Genomic DNA, 17,541 nt, shown 5'->3' with positions numbered 1-17,541 from the left:
CATGCAAGTCATAGGAGGTGATAGTATTCTTCTACTCGGAACAGGTCTGGCCTCAGGTGGAGTTTTGTTTCTAGTTCCAGGTACCAGTATATAGAAAGGATGTAGAAAAACTGGAAAAGATCCAGAGCTGACAGACAACGCTTATCCAAAGTATGGAATACCAACCATATGAATAAAAGGCTGAAGGAACTGGGTGTGTTTAGTTTGGAAAGAGGAGATTAAAAGTGTGACATGATAGCGGTCTTCAAACACTTGAAAGGGTGCCATAAAAGAGATGGAGAAATGTTCTCTCTTTCCACATAGCACAAGACAAGAGGCAATGGGATCAAACTACAGCACAGCAGAATTAGATGAATTCTCAGGAAAAACTTCCTAAGAGTCAGAACAGGAGGGCAATGGAACAGTCACCTCGGGAGGACATGGAAGCTCCTTCGCTGGAGGTTTTCCAAAGGAGGCTGGACAATCATCCATCCTGGATGCAACAAATCCTGCTTCTTGGCAGGCAGTTAGTCTACATGACCCTTGCGGAGCCTTCTCACCCTGTGGCTCTATGGTTCTATGATGTAAAATCCTACTGTAGACGAGGGCTTAGTGAAACATAAGCTATGGAGCCCAATCCACGGCCAACTAGGTAAAATTTACTGGCCTGTGTTATACAGGAGGTCAGACTGGATATCAAATGGGCCTTTCTGGACTTGAACCCTATGAATCGGTGGATAAAGAAACTAGATGAAGCACTTACATTTACTCTTTCTCATAACACATGCAAAGGGAACATTCAATTACATTGATAGTCTGAATATATCACACTGATAACAGAAAATGGTTTACATAATACCTATTTTGCCTGTAGAACTCCTTGGCACAGACATTATTGGAGCAAAGAGCTTAGCTGAATGGGATTCACAAGTGGATTGGCCATTGAAAGTGGTGCTGGTGGCACCACCTTTAGTTAGGGGGCTGACACCTTCCATTAGAAGTCCTCATTATAATTGCGTATGAGTTTGCCAAACTCTAAGCGTTTGGATTGAAATTTATCACACTGGGCATCTGCTTATGGCCGAATTGTTTATTTTATTTTATTTTAAGATTCAGGCATTACAATTCGATGACTTCTTGAATGAAACTAGGAGACAAGATGTCTTGCCCATGCTGACGAATTCTTATAATTGCCGCAGTGAGGAGCCCTAGCACCTCCACCTTTTCCTGCAGATAAAAGTCAGGTAACAGCCCCCCTGTTAACAGCCGGAGCCCTGGGTTTGTTGAGCAGGTGAGCTCCTCAGCAAGAGATGGGTACCTGTGAATTCTGAGATGGAAGTGTCTTCCCTGGGAATCCCCCTCAGGTAGCCATGTCCCACACCTCTCTCACCCCAGCATCTGCAGCAGCATCCAACGCTGAGAGCTGACACAGAGGTGTGCACCATTTATAATATAGCTCTGTGCAATCCCGGGGGGTTCGCTCAGCCTCTAGCAGAGAAGCAGCATTTGGATATAAACAGGCTGGAGACAAACCTGTCTGTGCTTCTGTGTTCTTTATCCAGCTTTAGGAGTAATCAGTAATTAAGGGAACTTCCCAAAGGGAGATGAGAACTCTTGGGCTCTGCCCTCAGAGACGAATTGGCTGTTCTATGTATTTGTGTATATTTAAAATATATAGTTAATTAGGAAGAAAACAGGGGATAATGCCTAGATCTCCATAGGGCCTGATACCCTGTAGATATCTAGGAGGGATGGGTGGATATTAGACAGACAGATCTGGAGCATGGTGAGTGAGGGGAGATACAAGCGCTTTCTCCAGGCACACTGAACTGCCTCTAAGCCATCAGAGATCTGTAGTTCTCATCAGTAACTATCACCATGTTGTGCTGCACCTTTCATTGAAGGCTTTTGAGAACACCTAGTAAAGGAAAGTGACTATTAATATATCCCCATTATACAGATAAGTAAACTGAGGCACAGGGCGACATGAATTGACACAGAGATTGAGTGTCCGAATGAGAGACAGAACCCAGGAGACCTGACTGCCCTGCCTTAACCACGGTCTCTCGATCACGGCAAGAGGGAAATGGACTCCCGCTCTGGCAGGGATGGTTCGTTGGGTGGGATGCAGAGGAAAGTCTGGAAGAGAGAGCCTTATCCTTTGCCATCCTCTCAAGGGGAATCTGAGGTTTTCATAACTAGCTGCTGTCTGTGAGCTCCCCGCTCCTGTGAGGTGTGAACTCCAGGACTCCACTTCCGCTGCCACTCAGAAACCTGCCAACACACCGCTGGGGTGGCTTCGGGGGAACAGACTCAGGAAAAGCAACACTAACAGAATACTCCTGTGGATCGAGGGCAGCCAGGGGGCCTGACCTGGGAACAGAGGCCTGGCCCTTCCCCCACCACTGCCCTGGAACAAGGGGGGCCCTGTAGGCTGGATAGAGACTGGAATAGTGTTTGCATTGGTTTTGTTCTCTCCCTCTCGCTTCAATTCCTCCCAGTCTCTCCCAGGTGGAAATGAAATCTAATGTTCCAGGCTGAGTCAGACTTTCCAGGACTGCCGCAGGTGGAGGACACTTGGATTCCCACAGCTGAACTCTCTGTCTGCTCATCTGGCTCATCGGGGTATTTCTCCAGCGCAGAGAACCTGGGTTTTTAAGCACAGGAATGAGACTGTACGAATTCTCCTGTCCAAGCTGAAAGGGGGTCGCCATGTGCACCTGTATTAAAGTTACTAACACTCTGTAGCTGGCCAGAATGGTTTGACTTTCGTCTGTAGCTAAAGGCAAAGAGGAGGGGCCAGGCCCTGATTTACCTGGATAGTTGTGTTTATTATTTATGATCATTATTTGTATTGTGGAAGCCTCCAGAGGCCCAGGTCCAGTTCAGGGTTCCTTGTGCTGGGCCCTTCACGAACACAGAAGGAGAAACAGCCCCTGCCCCAAGGAGCTTATCAATCAAATTCAGAGAAGACACAGCTACTGTGTGTAACAAACCAGAAAGTGGGTGGATGGGACAGGTGGAGGAGGAACAGCACTCAGAATGGGTGGTTACGTAGGCTGCTGGGTGGGGGTGAGACAGCTGAAATGCACAGCCCTGCCCTGGCAGTTAGAAGTATGTCCCAGGCCTTGAAGAGCAGAGCACATGTTAGGAGAAACTAGCCTGGGGCTAGCGAGAATGGGCCATTGAGTGGCGGCTGCACCAGACACACAGCTGGGAGCGCATGGCTCTCCCTTACCTTGTGTAACTCTGCTTTAGTTGTAATCACACCTCCCTTCTTTGAGTGCAGACTGTGACTCCTTCTTATGAATTCCCAAGACAACCCCTGGTACCAGTGGGGAGACCAGAGGAGAGGGCAGAGGTAACAGGGCAGTGGTGAAGGAAGGAAGAAGCCACATGGAGATGGAACACTATTTTCGGTCAAGGGTGTGAAAAAAACCCACCTCTGACTGACCAAAGGGCCGTGTGAACAGTGCTAGGACAGCGGGAGATGCTCATTGGGAGTGGTTTAATTATGCTGGCCAGAGAGCTCTCTCTCATCGGCATAGAGCTGCAACATGGGAGACCTTACAGTGATATAGCTATGCTGCTGTAAGGTCTGTAGTGTAGAAAAAGCCTCAGTCAGGCAGAGGGAGCAGGTTATTACACAGTTTTTTCAGAAATGTGAAGAGTCTTGCGTAGCGCAAAAGAGCAAAACATTCCAAGGGTCCCTGGGATTCCTTCTCCCACATGCCTCCCTTCAGAGGCTTTGTCTTTCAGGATGAAGACGCTTTTTATTGGCCATGTGAGGCCCATGTACTCTATTTCTGCTTCGAGACACCCCACCACTGGGATTGCCAGTCCATTAACTGCTGTTAGACATACATACTGTGTGCTATGCATGGTCAGCTCCTTGGCCTTCAAGTATTTTTGAAAATGCAACTCAGTAATGGTGGTGACTTCGGAGCCAGTATCTAACAAACATGTGGTTTTCACCCCGTTATACATACTTCAGCAGTTAGTCTCCAAATGCTCACTTACAGAGTTCGCTAGATATGCTGGCACTTCCCACGTTCCTCTCAACACTGCCTGCAGAGTGACTTTCCTCCAAGGACAGGACTACAAATCCTTCTGCCACTGCTTGGCCTTCTACTGTAGATGCTTTATCACCAACCAGTTGTTAGGGGGTGTAGACGTTCCAGGATGAGGCTTGTCCCTTACAGGGGCGGGCAGCCAACCGTAGTACAGGGCTCAGGCCCTCAGGCAGGGGCTGAGCAAACCAATAATAGCTCAAGGCTCAGGCCCTTAGGCAGGGGCTGAGCAAACCAATAATAGTTCAAGGCTCAGGCCCTTAGGCAGGGGCTGAGCAAACCAATAATAGCTCAAGGCTCAGGCCCTTAGGCAGGGGCTGAGCAAACCAATAATAGTTCGAGGCTCAGGTCCTTAGGCAGGGGCTGAGCAAATAAATAATAGTTCAAGGCTCAGGCCCTTAGGCAGGGGCTGAGCAAACCAATAATAGCTCAGGGCTCAGGCCCTCAGGCAGGGAGGAGGAGAGACTGCCACCCGGCGAGGGGGTGGCAGGGGGGAATACAGGCCCACCCACTCCACTGTGTTCCAGCCCGGGGCCCTATCAGCAGCAGTCCGTCTGCTGCTGGGTCAGTGGGGATCCTGACCGCAACACACTGACATGGGTTCGGGGTCGGCTATCCCCGGGCCACTTCTCATCTCCTCCTCCATGGGTACCTGCACATCCTGAGGCTCGTCTGCCGTGTCCCAGACCATGGGCTCCTCCTCCGGGCACCGAGCACTGTGTAGGTTGATCGTTTCCTCCGGGCCCTCGGCGGGGGGAAGCTCAGGCCTCTCCTCTGGATACCGGGCTCGGGGCCGGCTCAGCCAGTCCTCCTCAGGACACCGGGCTCTGGGCCGGCTCGGCCAGTCCTCCTCAGGATACTGGGCTCTGGGCCGGCTCGGCCAGTCCTCCTCAGGATACCGGGCTCTGGGCAGGCTCAGCCAGTCCTCCTCAGGATACCGGGCTCTGGGCAGGCTCAGCCCAGCGGGAGCTCGGGCACCAGCGTCTGTCCTCTCCCGCGGCCGGCCAGCAACTGAGTGCTGTGGCTTGGCCTTTATACTTCCTGTCCCGCCCCTTGACTTCCGGGGGCGGGGACAGGCCGCGGTGACTCCGCCCACTCTGGAGGCTGTTCTGGCTCGTCCCTTACAGGGGCAGCTGGGAGCCACGCCGCCTCGCTACAGGGGGCTTATTCCTTCACCTGCTCACTTCCCTGGTCCTTCTTGCATGAACAGAGAGAAACAATACCCAAAGTCCGAAGGTGCAAACAATTCAATGTTTATTGGGGTGAACTTCCAGCAAGCATGATTCCAATTTCCTTCCTTAGTGTCCCCCTTCCCAGCTCTGACACCACAGAGCCTTGCCTGTATCCCTGTTCCCTTTCCCTGTTCCCATTTCCCCCCTTCTTAGCAAAACATGATTCCAATTCCGACACACCCATTCCCTGTTCCCCACTGGTTTTGAGTGCCTGGGACTCTGTTCTCCTTCTCAGTTGACATTCTCAGCTCGTATGCCCTGACCTTTCATAAGTGTAAGTCATGGCTGCTATGACATTGCAGGGGCATGTGAGTAGATAACCTGTTACTGGACTCCATTTTTGAAAAACAGTGTTTTTCCTCTGAAAGGCATGGGAACTAAGTTTGGAGACAAATGATCCCCTCCATATGCAAAAGCTATTTAAGGCAGGGGAGTGACATCATCATGGTTATTCACTGAATCCCTGCCCAAAGAGACTCCTGGAAAGACTTGAGGAACAAGGACTGAATCGGAGGGAAGGGCTGGACCCAGGCTAGAGAGCATGTGAAAAGAATATCAGGGGTTGTTAAGCTGCAAGCAAGTGCAGTTTGCCTCTTAAGAACCTGTAGCTTGCTTGAATTAACAATTAGAGTGTGGATTTGCTACTCATATCCACTCTCTTTAGGATATTATGCTTAGATTGCATTTTTGGTTATTTGCTAGGTAATCTGCTTTGATCTGTTTGATGTCCCTTATAATGGCTTAAAATCTATCTTTTCTAGTTAATAAATTGGCTTTTGCTTTATCACAAACCAGATGTTAGGGGGCTTATTCCTTCACCTGCTCACGTCCTTCTCGCATGAACGGAGAGCAACAATACCCGAAGTCCGAAGGTGCAAACAATTCGATGTTTATTGGGGTGAACTTCCAGCAAGCATGATTCCAATTTCCTTCCTTAGTGTCCCCCTGTACAGAGCCTTGCCTGTATCCCTGTTCCCTTTCCCTGTTCCCATTTCTCCCCCTTAGCAAAACATGATTCCAATTCCCACACACCCATTCCCTGTTCCCATTCCCCCCTTCCAGCTTGACTGCAGACTATACAGTAAAACTTGAGTTCTGCTTAGCTATACCTTAACCAATCATTTTACTGAAATTTAACTAACCAATCCTAACATATTGTAACATGATTATTTAACCAATTATATCCCACCACCTTAATTGGTTTACACCCAACAAAATTAATTATACAGCAGACAGAAACAATCACAGAACCAGACAGAGACCATGCAAATAAACAATAGGGAAGTGGGGACTACAGTGATGAACCGAAAAAAAAATGAGGATTTCACACCCCAGCTATTGATAAGTGAGTTCTTGCAGACAGGATGCTATCAAACTCAGTTTTCTTTAAATCTTCTAGGCTCTTCCCTTTTTCTGGAGGTGATAGGAATATCAGGACAGGATTGTGTTCCTAACAGCCCCTTAGCACCTTATTTCCATGTGACTAGTTTGGAACGTGAGGATGTGACTTCCCAGCTTATGGCTGCCTCTGCTGCATAGCCAAAGTCCTTAACCTAGGAACAGGGCCTCAGACTGTCACAGTGAGAAAAGGCCCTTACACCGGCAGACAGTGATTTTGATTCCTTCTTTGTACCTCTATAACTAGCTACGTGATAAGAATGCACTTAAATTCTTAAAATATAGGCCTTTGCAGACAGGCCTAAATAGCTATATTCTAACACCAGTATGTGGGAATTATAACTTGGAGCAAAACATTGTATTTTCTCTCTCCACATTGAGGGAGGGGACAAATTTCACAAGCTTACGCTGTGCAGATCTGTTCAGCACAAGACAATATAATTTTGGGTTTACACTACAAAGGGAGGTGTGCTGTGGAGCAGCTGGGCAGTTCCTTAGCAGTAGCCTCCCCATGCAGAGGTGATCACAGCAGCCTGTAAGTTCTGCAGCTGGGTGGGTCCCTACCTGTGTGTTTTCTGGTGAAAGAGTGAGCTTGGCAACTTATCACAGAACCACAGTGTGAGAGGGAGCCCAGGCTGGTGGGTCTGGGGGCTCAGTGGTACCCCAGTTGCAGGTGGCATCCTGAGGGAACTCATCACACCCGGTTCAGTGGGAAAGTGAATGCAGCAATTGGGGGCGGGGGAAGCGACACAGGGGGGAAAAGATAGCAAGTAATAGAAAATGGAATGTATGAAAATGGATAAGGTACATTAAAGACATCATGGAAAAAATACATATTCGGAAGGGCTTAGGATAACAAAAGAAAATTATTAAGTATATTAAGAAGAAAAGAAATCCTAGAAAACGTTTAGGTCAATTCCAAGAGGGAGAAAGCAAACTTGTTAATGGGCTGGTCTACACTGGGCGGGGGGCGGAATCGATCTAACATATGCAACTTCAGCTACGCTATTCACATAGCTGAAGTTGAAGTATCTTAGTTCAACTTACCCGACTGTCCTCACGGCGGCAAGTGGACCGCCGCGGCTCCCCCGTCGACTCTGCTTACTCCTCCTGCCGAGGTGGAGTCCGGGCATCGATTCGGGGATCAATTTATCGCGTCTAGATGATCCCCGATAGATCGATTACTATCCGCCGATCCGACGGGTAGTGTAGACGTAGCCAATGTTGCAGAAAAAGTAGATGTGTTCAAGAAATATTTTTTATCTGCATTTGGAAAGGAGTAGCATGAAATACTCATATCACAAGCAGTGATTAAATACTTTCCAGTACATTAGCAGTCAAAGAGGATGTTAAACACCATTTATAGTAGAACCTTAGAGTTACGAACACCAGAGTTATGAATGGACCGATCCACCACATATCTCATCGGTTGGAACAAGAAGTACACAATCAGGCAGAAGGAAAGCAAAAAAAACAAACAAACCCAAAAAGGCAAATACGGGACAGTACTGTGTTAAAGCCATTGTCAGTTGGCCATTGTCATCAAATGGGGGGGGGGGGTTCTAGTGGGGTTCTGCAGGGATCAGTTCTAGGACCAAATCTGGAGGCAGGACCATTCAGTCTAGATCGCCATTTATTGCATCAGAGTTGCTACAAGCTTGCAAGCTGTACCACCCGTCCCCCTCCTCCCTAACACTGAGGAGTGAGCCCCAAGGTTTGTTTGTGTTTTCCATTTATTGTAAGCATTCACCCTTCCCCTACCCAGTTCTAGTCTTGGTTTTGACCCAATAATTATCCTTAAATTGCCCTGCTAAATTCTCCACCCTGTTTACTGTTTATTACTGCCATGAGCTTTTTACATAAGAACGGCCCTACTGGGTCATACCAAAGATCCATCTACCCCAGTATCCTGTCCTCTGACGGTGGCCAGTGCCAGGTGCCCCAGAAGGAATTAACAGAACAGGGAATCATCAAGTGATCTATCCCCTGTCACCCATTCCCAGCTTCTGGCAAACAGAAGCTAGGGACACCATCCCTGCCCATCCTGACTAATAATTTTTGCCTAATCGGGGTTGTTTTTGATCACTTGGTTGGGTAGCTGTTGCAGATTTCTGTGTACCTGTTTAGCATCTACAAGCTTATGGTACCGGGCTTCCAGAGGCAGCTTTAGACTCAATGTCAGACAGAGCCAGTCCCCATCATCCTGTGTTTGAATTTTGCAGTTCACCAGACAAGGATGATGCCTGACAAAGTCAGCCCTCCCACAAGGTTCATGGGGAGAAAACCATACGTAATAATGGGCTCTGTAATCTAGCGGAGAAACGCAAAGCAAGGCCCAATGGCTGGAAGCTGATGCCAGACATATTCTAGCTGGAAATAAGGGCCAAATGTTTAGCATTGAGGGTAATTAACTATTGGGACAAACTGCGAAGGGAGTGGTGGATTCTCCAACTCCTCATGTCTGCAGATCCAGACTCGATGAAACATATACTTGAAGGCTTGTCTACACCTAAAACGTTACAGTGGCATTGGTGCTGAACTTCAGCGTGAACACTACTTACACCAATGGCTGGGTTCTCCCGAGAGGTGAGATGGGAGGTTGATAGAAGAATTCTTCCCTGAACCTCCTGCTTTCTACACCGGGGTTAGGTTGATATAGCTACATCTCTGAGGATGTGGATTTTTTTGCTATTGCAAAAAAAAAAGCAAATGCAATTTTCAGTTGTATTAACAGAGGCATAGCTTGCAAGTCATGGGAGGTGCAAGTACCAATCTACTTAACGCTGGTTAGACCTCATCTGGACTATTGTGTCCAGTTTGGGTTACCCATGTATAGAAAGGATGTAGATAAACTGGAAAGGATACAGAGTTGAGAGACAAAGATGATCCAAGGGATAGAATTCAAGCCATAGGAACAAGGGCTAAAGGAACTGGGTATGTTTAGTTTAGAAAAAATGGACATTAGGTGAGGACACACTAGTGGTCTTCAAGTACTTGAAAGGCTGCTATAAAAAAATGGAGAACAATTGTTCTTTCTTGCCACCCACTTCTACTTCCCCTACCAGTAGAGGAGCGGAAGTGGAGCCCCGGAGTTCACACCTCACAGGAGCGGGGAGCTCACAAACCCCAGCTAGTTCTGGAAACCTCAGATTCATCATGAGAGGATGGCGAATGCTCAGGCTCCCTCTTCCAGCCTTTCCTCTGAATCCCACTCAACCAACAGTCCCTGCCAGAGCCGGAGTCCATTTCCCTCTTGGTGTGATAGAGAGACTGTGGTTAAGGCAGGGCAGTCAGGAACCCAAGGTTCTGTCTCTCATTCTGACACTCAATCTGTGTGTCACATTAGACAATTCATGTCGCCCACTGCCTCAGTATACCTATCTGTATAATGGGGATATGTTCATAGTCACTTTCCTTTGCTAGGTGTTCTCAAAATCCTTCAGTGAAAGGTGCTGCACAACATGATGATAGCTACTGATGAGAATTACTGATCTCTGATCCCTCAGGGACAGTTCAGTGTGCCTGTAGAAAGAGCTTGTCTCTCCCCTCAGTCACCATTCTCCAGATCTGTCTGTCTAATATCTACCCATCCCTCCTAGATATCTACAGGGTATCAGGCCCTATGGAGATCTAGGCAGTATCCCGAGTTTTCTTGCTAATCAACTACACTTTTTAAATATACACAAATGCACAGAGCAGCCAATTCCTCTCTGACACAGCACAGAGCCCCAGAGTTCTCATCTCTTTTCGGGAAGGTCCCTTAATTACTGTTTACTCCTGAAGCTGGATAAATAGCACAGAAGTGCAGACAGGCTTATCTCCAGCCTGTTTACATCCAAATGCTGCTTCTCTGCTAGAGGCTGAACGAAACCCCGTGGGATTACACAGAGCTATATTATAAACGGTGCATGCCCCTGTGTCAGCTCTCAGCGTGGGATGCTGCTGCAGATGCTGGGGTGAGAGAGGTGTGGGACATGGCTACCTGAGGGGGATACCCAGAGAAGACACTTCTGTCTCAGAATTCACAGGTACCCATCTCTTGCTGAGGAGCTCACCTGCTCAACAAGCCCAGGGCTCCGGCTGTTAACAGGGGGGATGTTACCTGACTTTTATCTGCTGGAGAACGTGAAGGTGCCAGGGCTCCTCACTGCGGCAATTATAAGAATTTGTCAACATGAGCAAGACATTTTGTCTCCTTGCTTTATTCAAGAAGACGTTGAATTGTAATGCCTGAAACTTTAAAAAACAATTCAGGCATAAGTAGATGCCCAGTGTGGTAAATTTCAGTCCAAACTTTTAGCGTTTGGCAATCTCCTACGCAATTAAAATGAGGTCTTCTAATGGAATGTGTCAGTCCCCTTAACTAAAGGTGGTGCCACCAGTGCCATTTTCAATGGCCAATCCACTTGTGAATCCCATTCATATAAGCTCTTTGCCCCAATATTGCCTGTGGCAAGGAGTTCCACAGGCAAAATATGTATTATGTAAACCATTTTATTTTATCGGTGTTATATGTTCAGACTTTCAATGTAATTGAATGTTCCCTTTGTGTGTGTTATGAGACAGAGTAAATGTAAATGCTTCATCTAGTTTCTTTATCCACCGATTCATAGGGTTCTAGTCCAGAAAGGCCAATGATGCCACCTCTATTATGGCACCTTTTTATGTATTGGAAGACCGCTATCATGTCCTACCTTAATCTCCTTTTTCCAAACTAAACACAACCACTTCCTTCAGCCTTTTTTTTTTGGTATGGTTTGTATTCGATAACTTGGATCTGCTTTGTCTCTCACCACTGAATCTTTTCCAGTTTTTCTACATCCTTTCTATACACTGGTGCCCCAGACTAGACACAAAACGGCAGCTGAGGCTGACCATCTCCGGGTAGAAGAATACTATCACCTCCTATGACTTGCATGTTATGCCTCTGTTAATGAAACCCCAAACTGCTACTATAGCAACCTAACCCCAGTGTAGACAGCATGAGGTCAATGGAAAATTCTTCCACTGATCTAGTTACCAACTTTCGGGGAGGTGAGTTACCTGCGCTGCCGGAAGAACCCCGGCTGTCCTTGTAAGTAGTGTCTACACTGAAGCACTGCGGTAGCTGTAGACTTTTAAGTGTGGACAAGCCCGCAAGCAGATCTTCCAGAAAAGCATTGAGTCCTCCACTTCCCTTTGCAGTTTGTTCCAATGGTTAATCACCCTCACTGTTTATTCTGTTTATTCTCTTATTATCACTCTCGGTGCTAATCATTTGCCCTTGGAATTTGTCTGGCTTCAGCTTCCAGCCACTGGGTCTTGCTCTGCCTTTCTCCGCTAGATTAAAGAGCCCATTAAAACCCACATTGTTCTTCTCATTAATGTCTCCATTGATCCTCTTTTTGATAACAGAAGTAGGTGTAACTCTTTAAGTCTCTCACTGTCAGGTGTTTTCTCCGGCGTTGAAGAATTGTTGTGGCTCTTTTTTTGAACTCTTGCCCAATTTTTCAACATCCTTTTTGAAATGTGAACCCCAGAATTGGATGCAGTTGTTTTGCACCAATACTGTGTGCAGAGCTATAATCCTCCCCCTGTTCCAACCCACCAGTCTCCTGTTTATGCATCCAAGGATCACATCACCCTTTTCACCATAGCATCGCACTGAGAGCTCATGATATGTTGGTCATCCACAGTGACGCCAAAACCCTACTCAGGCCCCTCTGTTCCATGATACAGTCCCGTAGTCTGGGGGTTGGGCCTGCATTCCCTGTTCCGAGATGATAACTTCTCTTTTGGCTGTATTAAAACGCTCTAGATCAATCAGTAATCATGCCCTCGCTGCCTTATTGTAACTGCTCTGCCAGTCTTTGGGTCGTACCCATATTTTATCTGCAGGGTTTGTCTATTTGCTTCCAGATTAGTGATCAAAATATTCGATAGCATCGGGCGTAGAACTGATCCCACAGAACCCCACTAGAAACAGCCCCATTTGGTGACAACGGCCGATTGGCAGCTGCTGTCTGAGATCTGCCAGTTTTTAATCCATTGTAGGTGTGCTTCACTGATATTGTACAGTGTTCATTTTTATCTGAATGTTTTCCCTTAGCAAATTAAAGGCCTCAGAGAAATCAAAGTATATTGCATCTGTGAAGTTTCCTTGATCAGCCAAATGCATTCTCATTAAAGGATGAAATTGGGTTTATTTCAGAAGACGTGTTGTTGACTGACATTAATTATATTCTTAGACTTTTTTGTTAACTAATCCCAGACCAGCTTTCCCACTGTTTCCTAACCCTGTCAAATCTTTTTTTTTTTAAACTTTCCCTTCTTTTTTTATGCTTTAGAGTTAACACAGAACTGCCCTGTATTTACTTTCTTCTACTTTTTGGGCTCTGCTGCTGCCTGATTGTGTGCTTCTGCTTCTGAATGAGAAGTGTGGTTGATTGGTAAGTTCGTAACTCTGATGTTCATAACTCTAAGGTTCCATTATACATGCTCTTTAACAGCTTCCTTGACTGCTAATGGACTGGAAAGTATTTCATCAGCTCACGTGATATCTGTACATCATAACACTTCTTTCCAAATGCAGAACAAAACTATATCGTGAATACATTTGCCTTTTCTGCAACTTTAACAAGTTTCTTTTCGCCCACTAGGAATTGGCTTAAACCTTTTCTAGGATTTATTTTTATTTTTCCTCAATGTTTTTTATGCCCTAATCAGTGTTCATACCTACTAATATGTATTGCTTGCCATCTATTTTCCCTTTATCCCATTAGTTCAATATTGCTTCCTCCCCCCCACCCCCAATTATTGCTGCCTTCACTTTGCCACTGAACCAGTTTTCTAGCCAAAGCTGGGCACTTTTTGATTGTGGAATCGAGGATTGTTAGCTATCTAATGAACTCTTCTTAAAGAACTCCCCATTTTTATTCTCATTTCCCTGTCTAGATTTTTTCCTCCCAATCAGTTTTGCTGATAATTTCCTACAGCTTTGGGGAATTAGCCCTTTTGTAGTACTAAGTGTCTATAGATATTACTGGTTGGGAACTGTTCTCTGTTTGTCCATTGGAATGTAATCAGTTCCAATATTTAGTTTGTTCTCCTCTATCATATATCCCCTTCTTTATCTCTTCTCTAAACTAAACAGTCCCAGACTATGGCACCCTCCCCCATTCTCAATGCCTGTCTTGCAACCCTCCTTTCTATTTGCTAACATTGTCTTTGTTTTAGTCCCCGCTATGAATGCAAGTGTTTCCATGGAGCTGCTATCAATGATGCACAGTTCTTTTATCCTGCGGTGTGTACGAATTGGGATGATTCCCTCGGCATGTCTTCGAAAAGGTTTGGATTTTCTTCACTCCCAGATTTTGAGCATCTGGGTGAATGGGGAAATCCCTACAGCATAGACCCTATACCCTGGGTTTCATTGCATTAAGGAAGAATGATGGAACACCACTATCCACACCTGTGTTTCCTGCTGGTGCCCATTAAGTTTTCCCACACCATAACATGTAGGAATTATTGATGCATGGACCACCATCTTATTTGGAATTGGCATTAGTAGGGTCAGTTGTTCATAATTCATTTCTCTGAATTATGAAAATGTCATTTATCAGTGTGTGAAGAGCGACAAATCTGCTTCACCCATGACAACACCTACAGTAGTGCATGTAGTGTCTCATATTAACATTGTCTCTCCATTAAGGAATATTTACTGCGACCATCACCCTAGAGTTTGGGCACATACAGGAAGTCACGAGAACCTACGGTACATGCAGCAGACACCGTTTTGCCTCAGAGTTGTACACCTTCTCCCCTACTCCATGTCAGATGCCAACAAAACTGATTTCACCAACCCTTCAACCTTCATCCTGCTGGGCATTCCTGGCCTGGAGATGGCCCATGTCTGGATCTCCATTCCCTTCTGCACCATGTACGCCATAGCCATCTTGGGGAACTTCACCATCCTGTCCATCGTAAAGACGGAGCCAAGCATCCATGTGCCCATGTACTATTTCCTCTGTATGCTGGCTGTCTCTGACCAGGTTCTGTCCACGTCCATCCTGCCCAACACGCTGAGCATCTTCTGGTTCAATTCCAGGGAGATCGATTTCAGTGCCTGCCTCACCCAGATGTACTTCATTCACTGCTTCTTAACGATGGAGTCTGGGATCCTGGTGGCCATGGCTCTGGATCGCTACGTGGCCATCTGCAAGCCCCTGAGACATTCCACCATCCTGAGAAACCCCGTGGTGGCCAAGATCGGCCTGTCTGTGTTGCTGCACAGCTGTATGCTTGCACTGCCAACTCCCTTCCTGGCAAGACTGTGGCCATATTGCAGAACCAACATCATCCCCCACACGCCCTGTGAGCACATTGCTGTGGTGAAGCTGGCCTGCGCTGACATCCGTGTCAATAGTTACTATGGCCTCTTTGTGGTATTCTTTGTGACTGGTCTGGATGTGCTTTTTATCGTTGTGTCCTATACCCAGATCCTCAGGGCCATTTTCAGCCTCCCCACAAAAGACGCCCGGCTCAAGACGTTCGGGACCTGCAGCTCCCACCTCTGTGCCATCTTAGCCTTTTACATCTCTTCTCTCTTCTCCTCCCTCACGCACCGTTATGGGCACTATGTGGCCTTGCATTTCCACATTCTCATGGCCAACATGTACCTCCTGGTGCCCCCTGTACTAAACCCCATCATCTATGGGGTCAGGACCAAACAGATCTGGGACAGGCTGCTCTGTCTTTTTACTCATAAAGGGACCTAAAGTTTTCTCTTCGTACTCTCAGAGCAATCTCTGTGCAGTTCTGGGTGGTAACATGGCCCTGGGCCCTCTTCTGTGAATCACTGACTGTACATTAAAGGAGATATTAAATCCTTTCCTGACCACACTGTGCTGTGTCAGACTTACAAACTGCAGAATCGGCCTCTGTACATTAATTGGGTGGCCACATTTCTAATTGCGGGTAACTAGACCTTTGAGGTCCCACCCACTGCCCCATTTCTTCCCCCGAAGACTCTGCCTCGGTTGCCCGCTCTTCTCCTCCCGTCTTCACCCACTGAGTTTTCTGCACCTCCCCATACTTTCCTGCAGGGACTTCATTTCAGATTTTGGAGCAGGGGGTTGGGGGCGGGGGCAACTTTAACTGTGATTCCAGTGGCTACTTACGCACTTGAAAACTTAGTGTTTTGGCAGATAACTTGGCAGTTAACTGACAGGAACAGTGTTTCTAATTCCGATATAGAAGAAAGAAATTAAAGCAATAATAAATCTACTAAGCTCTTATATAAACATGTTTAACATCTCGTGGAAAGTCACTTAAGGAAACTGGTTAGTTTTCAAATTGTAATGGATATTCTTTGTTACTTACTCTGCAGAGAGAGAGAGATCCCATCAGGCCTCCTGGGTTCTTGTGGGCTGTACCAGGGGCAGGTACATCTAGGATCTGTATAGGCACCGACTTCACCTCTGGCAGGTGGTTGCTCGACACCCCCCCCACCGCCCCATGCCCTGCTCCCACTCCACCCCTCCCGCAAACCCCGCCCCGCCTCTTCCTGCCCCAACTCTGCCCCATTCCACCCCCTTCCCCAAGTCCCTGTCCCTGCACACCTCTTCCTGTCTCTGCTCTGCCCCACCCCATTTCCCAAGTCCCCGCCCCTTCCCCACAATGCGCCACATCCCCACTCCTCCCGCTCCCTCCCAGAGCGTCCTGAGCACCGCAAGACAGCTGTTTCTCAGCAGGCAGGAAGCCCTGGGAGGGAGGGGGAAGAATTCAGCAGAGCCGCCAGCGGGTGAGACACATTGGGAAGAGGGGGGAGCTCGGCTGCCGGTGGGTGCAGAACATCCTCTAATTTTTCCCTGTGGGTGCTTCAACCCCAGAGCACCCATGCAGTCGGCACTTATGTGTATAAGAACATCAGAGTGGCCATACTAGGTAAGACCAGTGGTCCATCCAGCCCAGTATCCTCTCTTCCAACTTTTTGCAATACCAGGTGCCTCAGAGGTAATGAACAGAACAGGGAAATTCGGAGTGATCTATCCCCTGTCATCCAGTCCCAGCTTCTGGCAAACAGAGGCCATTGATGGATCAATCCTCCATGAACTTCTCTAGTTCTTACTGAAATCACGTTATAGTTCTGGCCTTCACTACATCCCCCGGCAAAGAGTTCCACGGGTTGACTGTGAAGAAATACTTTCTTATCTTTGTTTTAAATCTGCTGTCTATTCATTTCATTGGGTGACCCCTAGTTCTTGTATTATGTGAAGGAGTAAATGACATATCCTTATTTAATTTTTCCACACCAGTCATAATTTGGAGCCCTCTCTCATATCCCCCCTTAGTCATCTCTTTCCCAACCTGAGAAGTCCCTGTCTTTTTAATCTCCCTCATACTGAAGGTATTCCATAGCTTTTATCATTTCTGTTGCCCTTCTCTGTCAATTTCTGAATCCAATATATCTTTTTTGAGATGGGGTGACCAAATCTTCATTTAGTATTCAAGATGTGGGTGTACCATGGATTTATATAGAGGCAATATGATATTGTCAGTCTCACCAAGGGCAAGTCATGCCCGACTAACCTAATTGCCTTCTAAGAGGAGATAATTGGCTCTGTGGATGAGGGGAAAGCAGTGGGTGTGTTATTCCTTGACTTTAGCAAAGCTTTTGATACAGTCTCCCACAGTATTCTTGCCAGCAAGTTAAAGAGGTATGGGCTGGATGAATGGACTATAAGGTGGATAGAAAGCTGGCTAGATCATCGGGCTCAATGGGTAGTGATCAACGGCTCCATGTCTAGTTGGCAGCTGGTTTCAAGTGGAGTGCCCCAAGGGTCGGTTCTGGGGCAGGTTTTGTTCAATATCTTCATTAATGA

The 17,541-nt window shown here is 47.0% G+C and overlaps 1 protein-coding gene across 1 annotated transcript; it reads left to right on the top strand.

Annotated features, from left to right (window-relative positions):
• Positions 1-14,436: 14,436 nt before the first annotated feature.
• Positions 14,437-15,435, top strand: LOC135895724 (olfactory receptor 52K2-like). Its single transcript, XM_065423870.1, has one exon. It carries the CDS (start codon positions 14,437-14,439, stop codon positions 15,433-15,435), a length of 999 nt encoding a protein of 332 aa, XP_065279942.1.
• The last annotated feature ends 2,106 nt before the right edge of the window (positions 15,436-17,541 follow it).

Source organism: Emys orbicularis, chromosome 1, assembly GCF_028017835.1.
Source record: "Emys orbicularis isolate rEmyOrb1 chromosome 1, rEmyOrb1.hap1, whole genome shotgun sequence".
Classification (NCBI taxonomy): Eukaryota; Metazoa; Chordata; order Testudines; family Emydidae; genus Emys; species Emys orbicularis.
The sequence above is the reverse complement of the archived record's forward strand: the minus strand, read 5'-3'. Positions and strand labels throughout refer to the sequence as shown.

Excerpts from the sequence above, each read along its gene's own strand:
- LOC135895724 (XM_065423870.1), top strand. The coding sequence starts at position 14,437 with ATGCAGCAGACACCGTTTTGCCTCAGAGTTGTACACCTTCTCCCCTAC.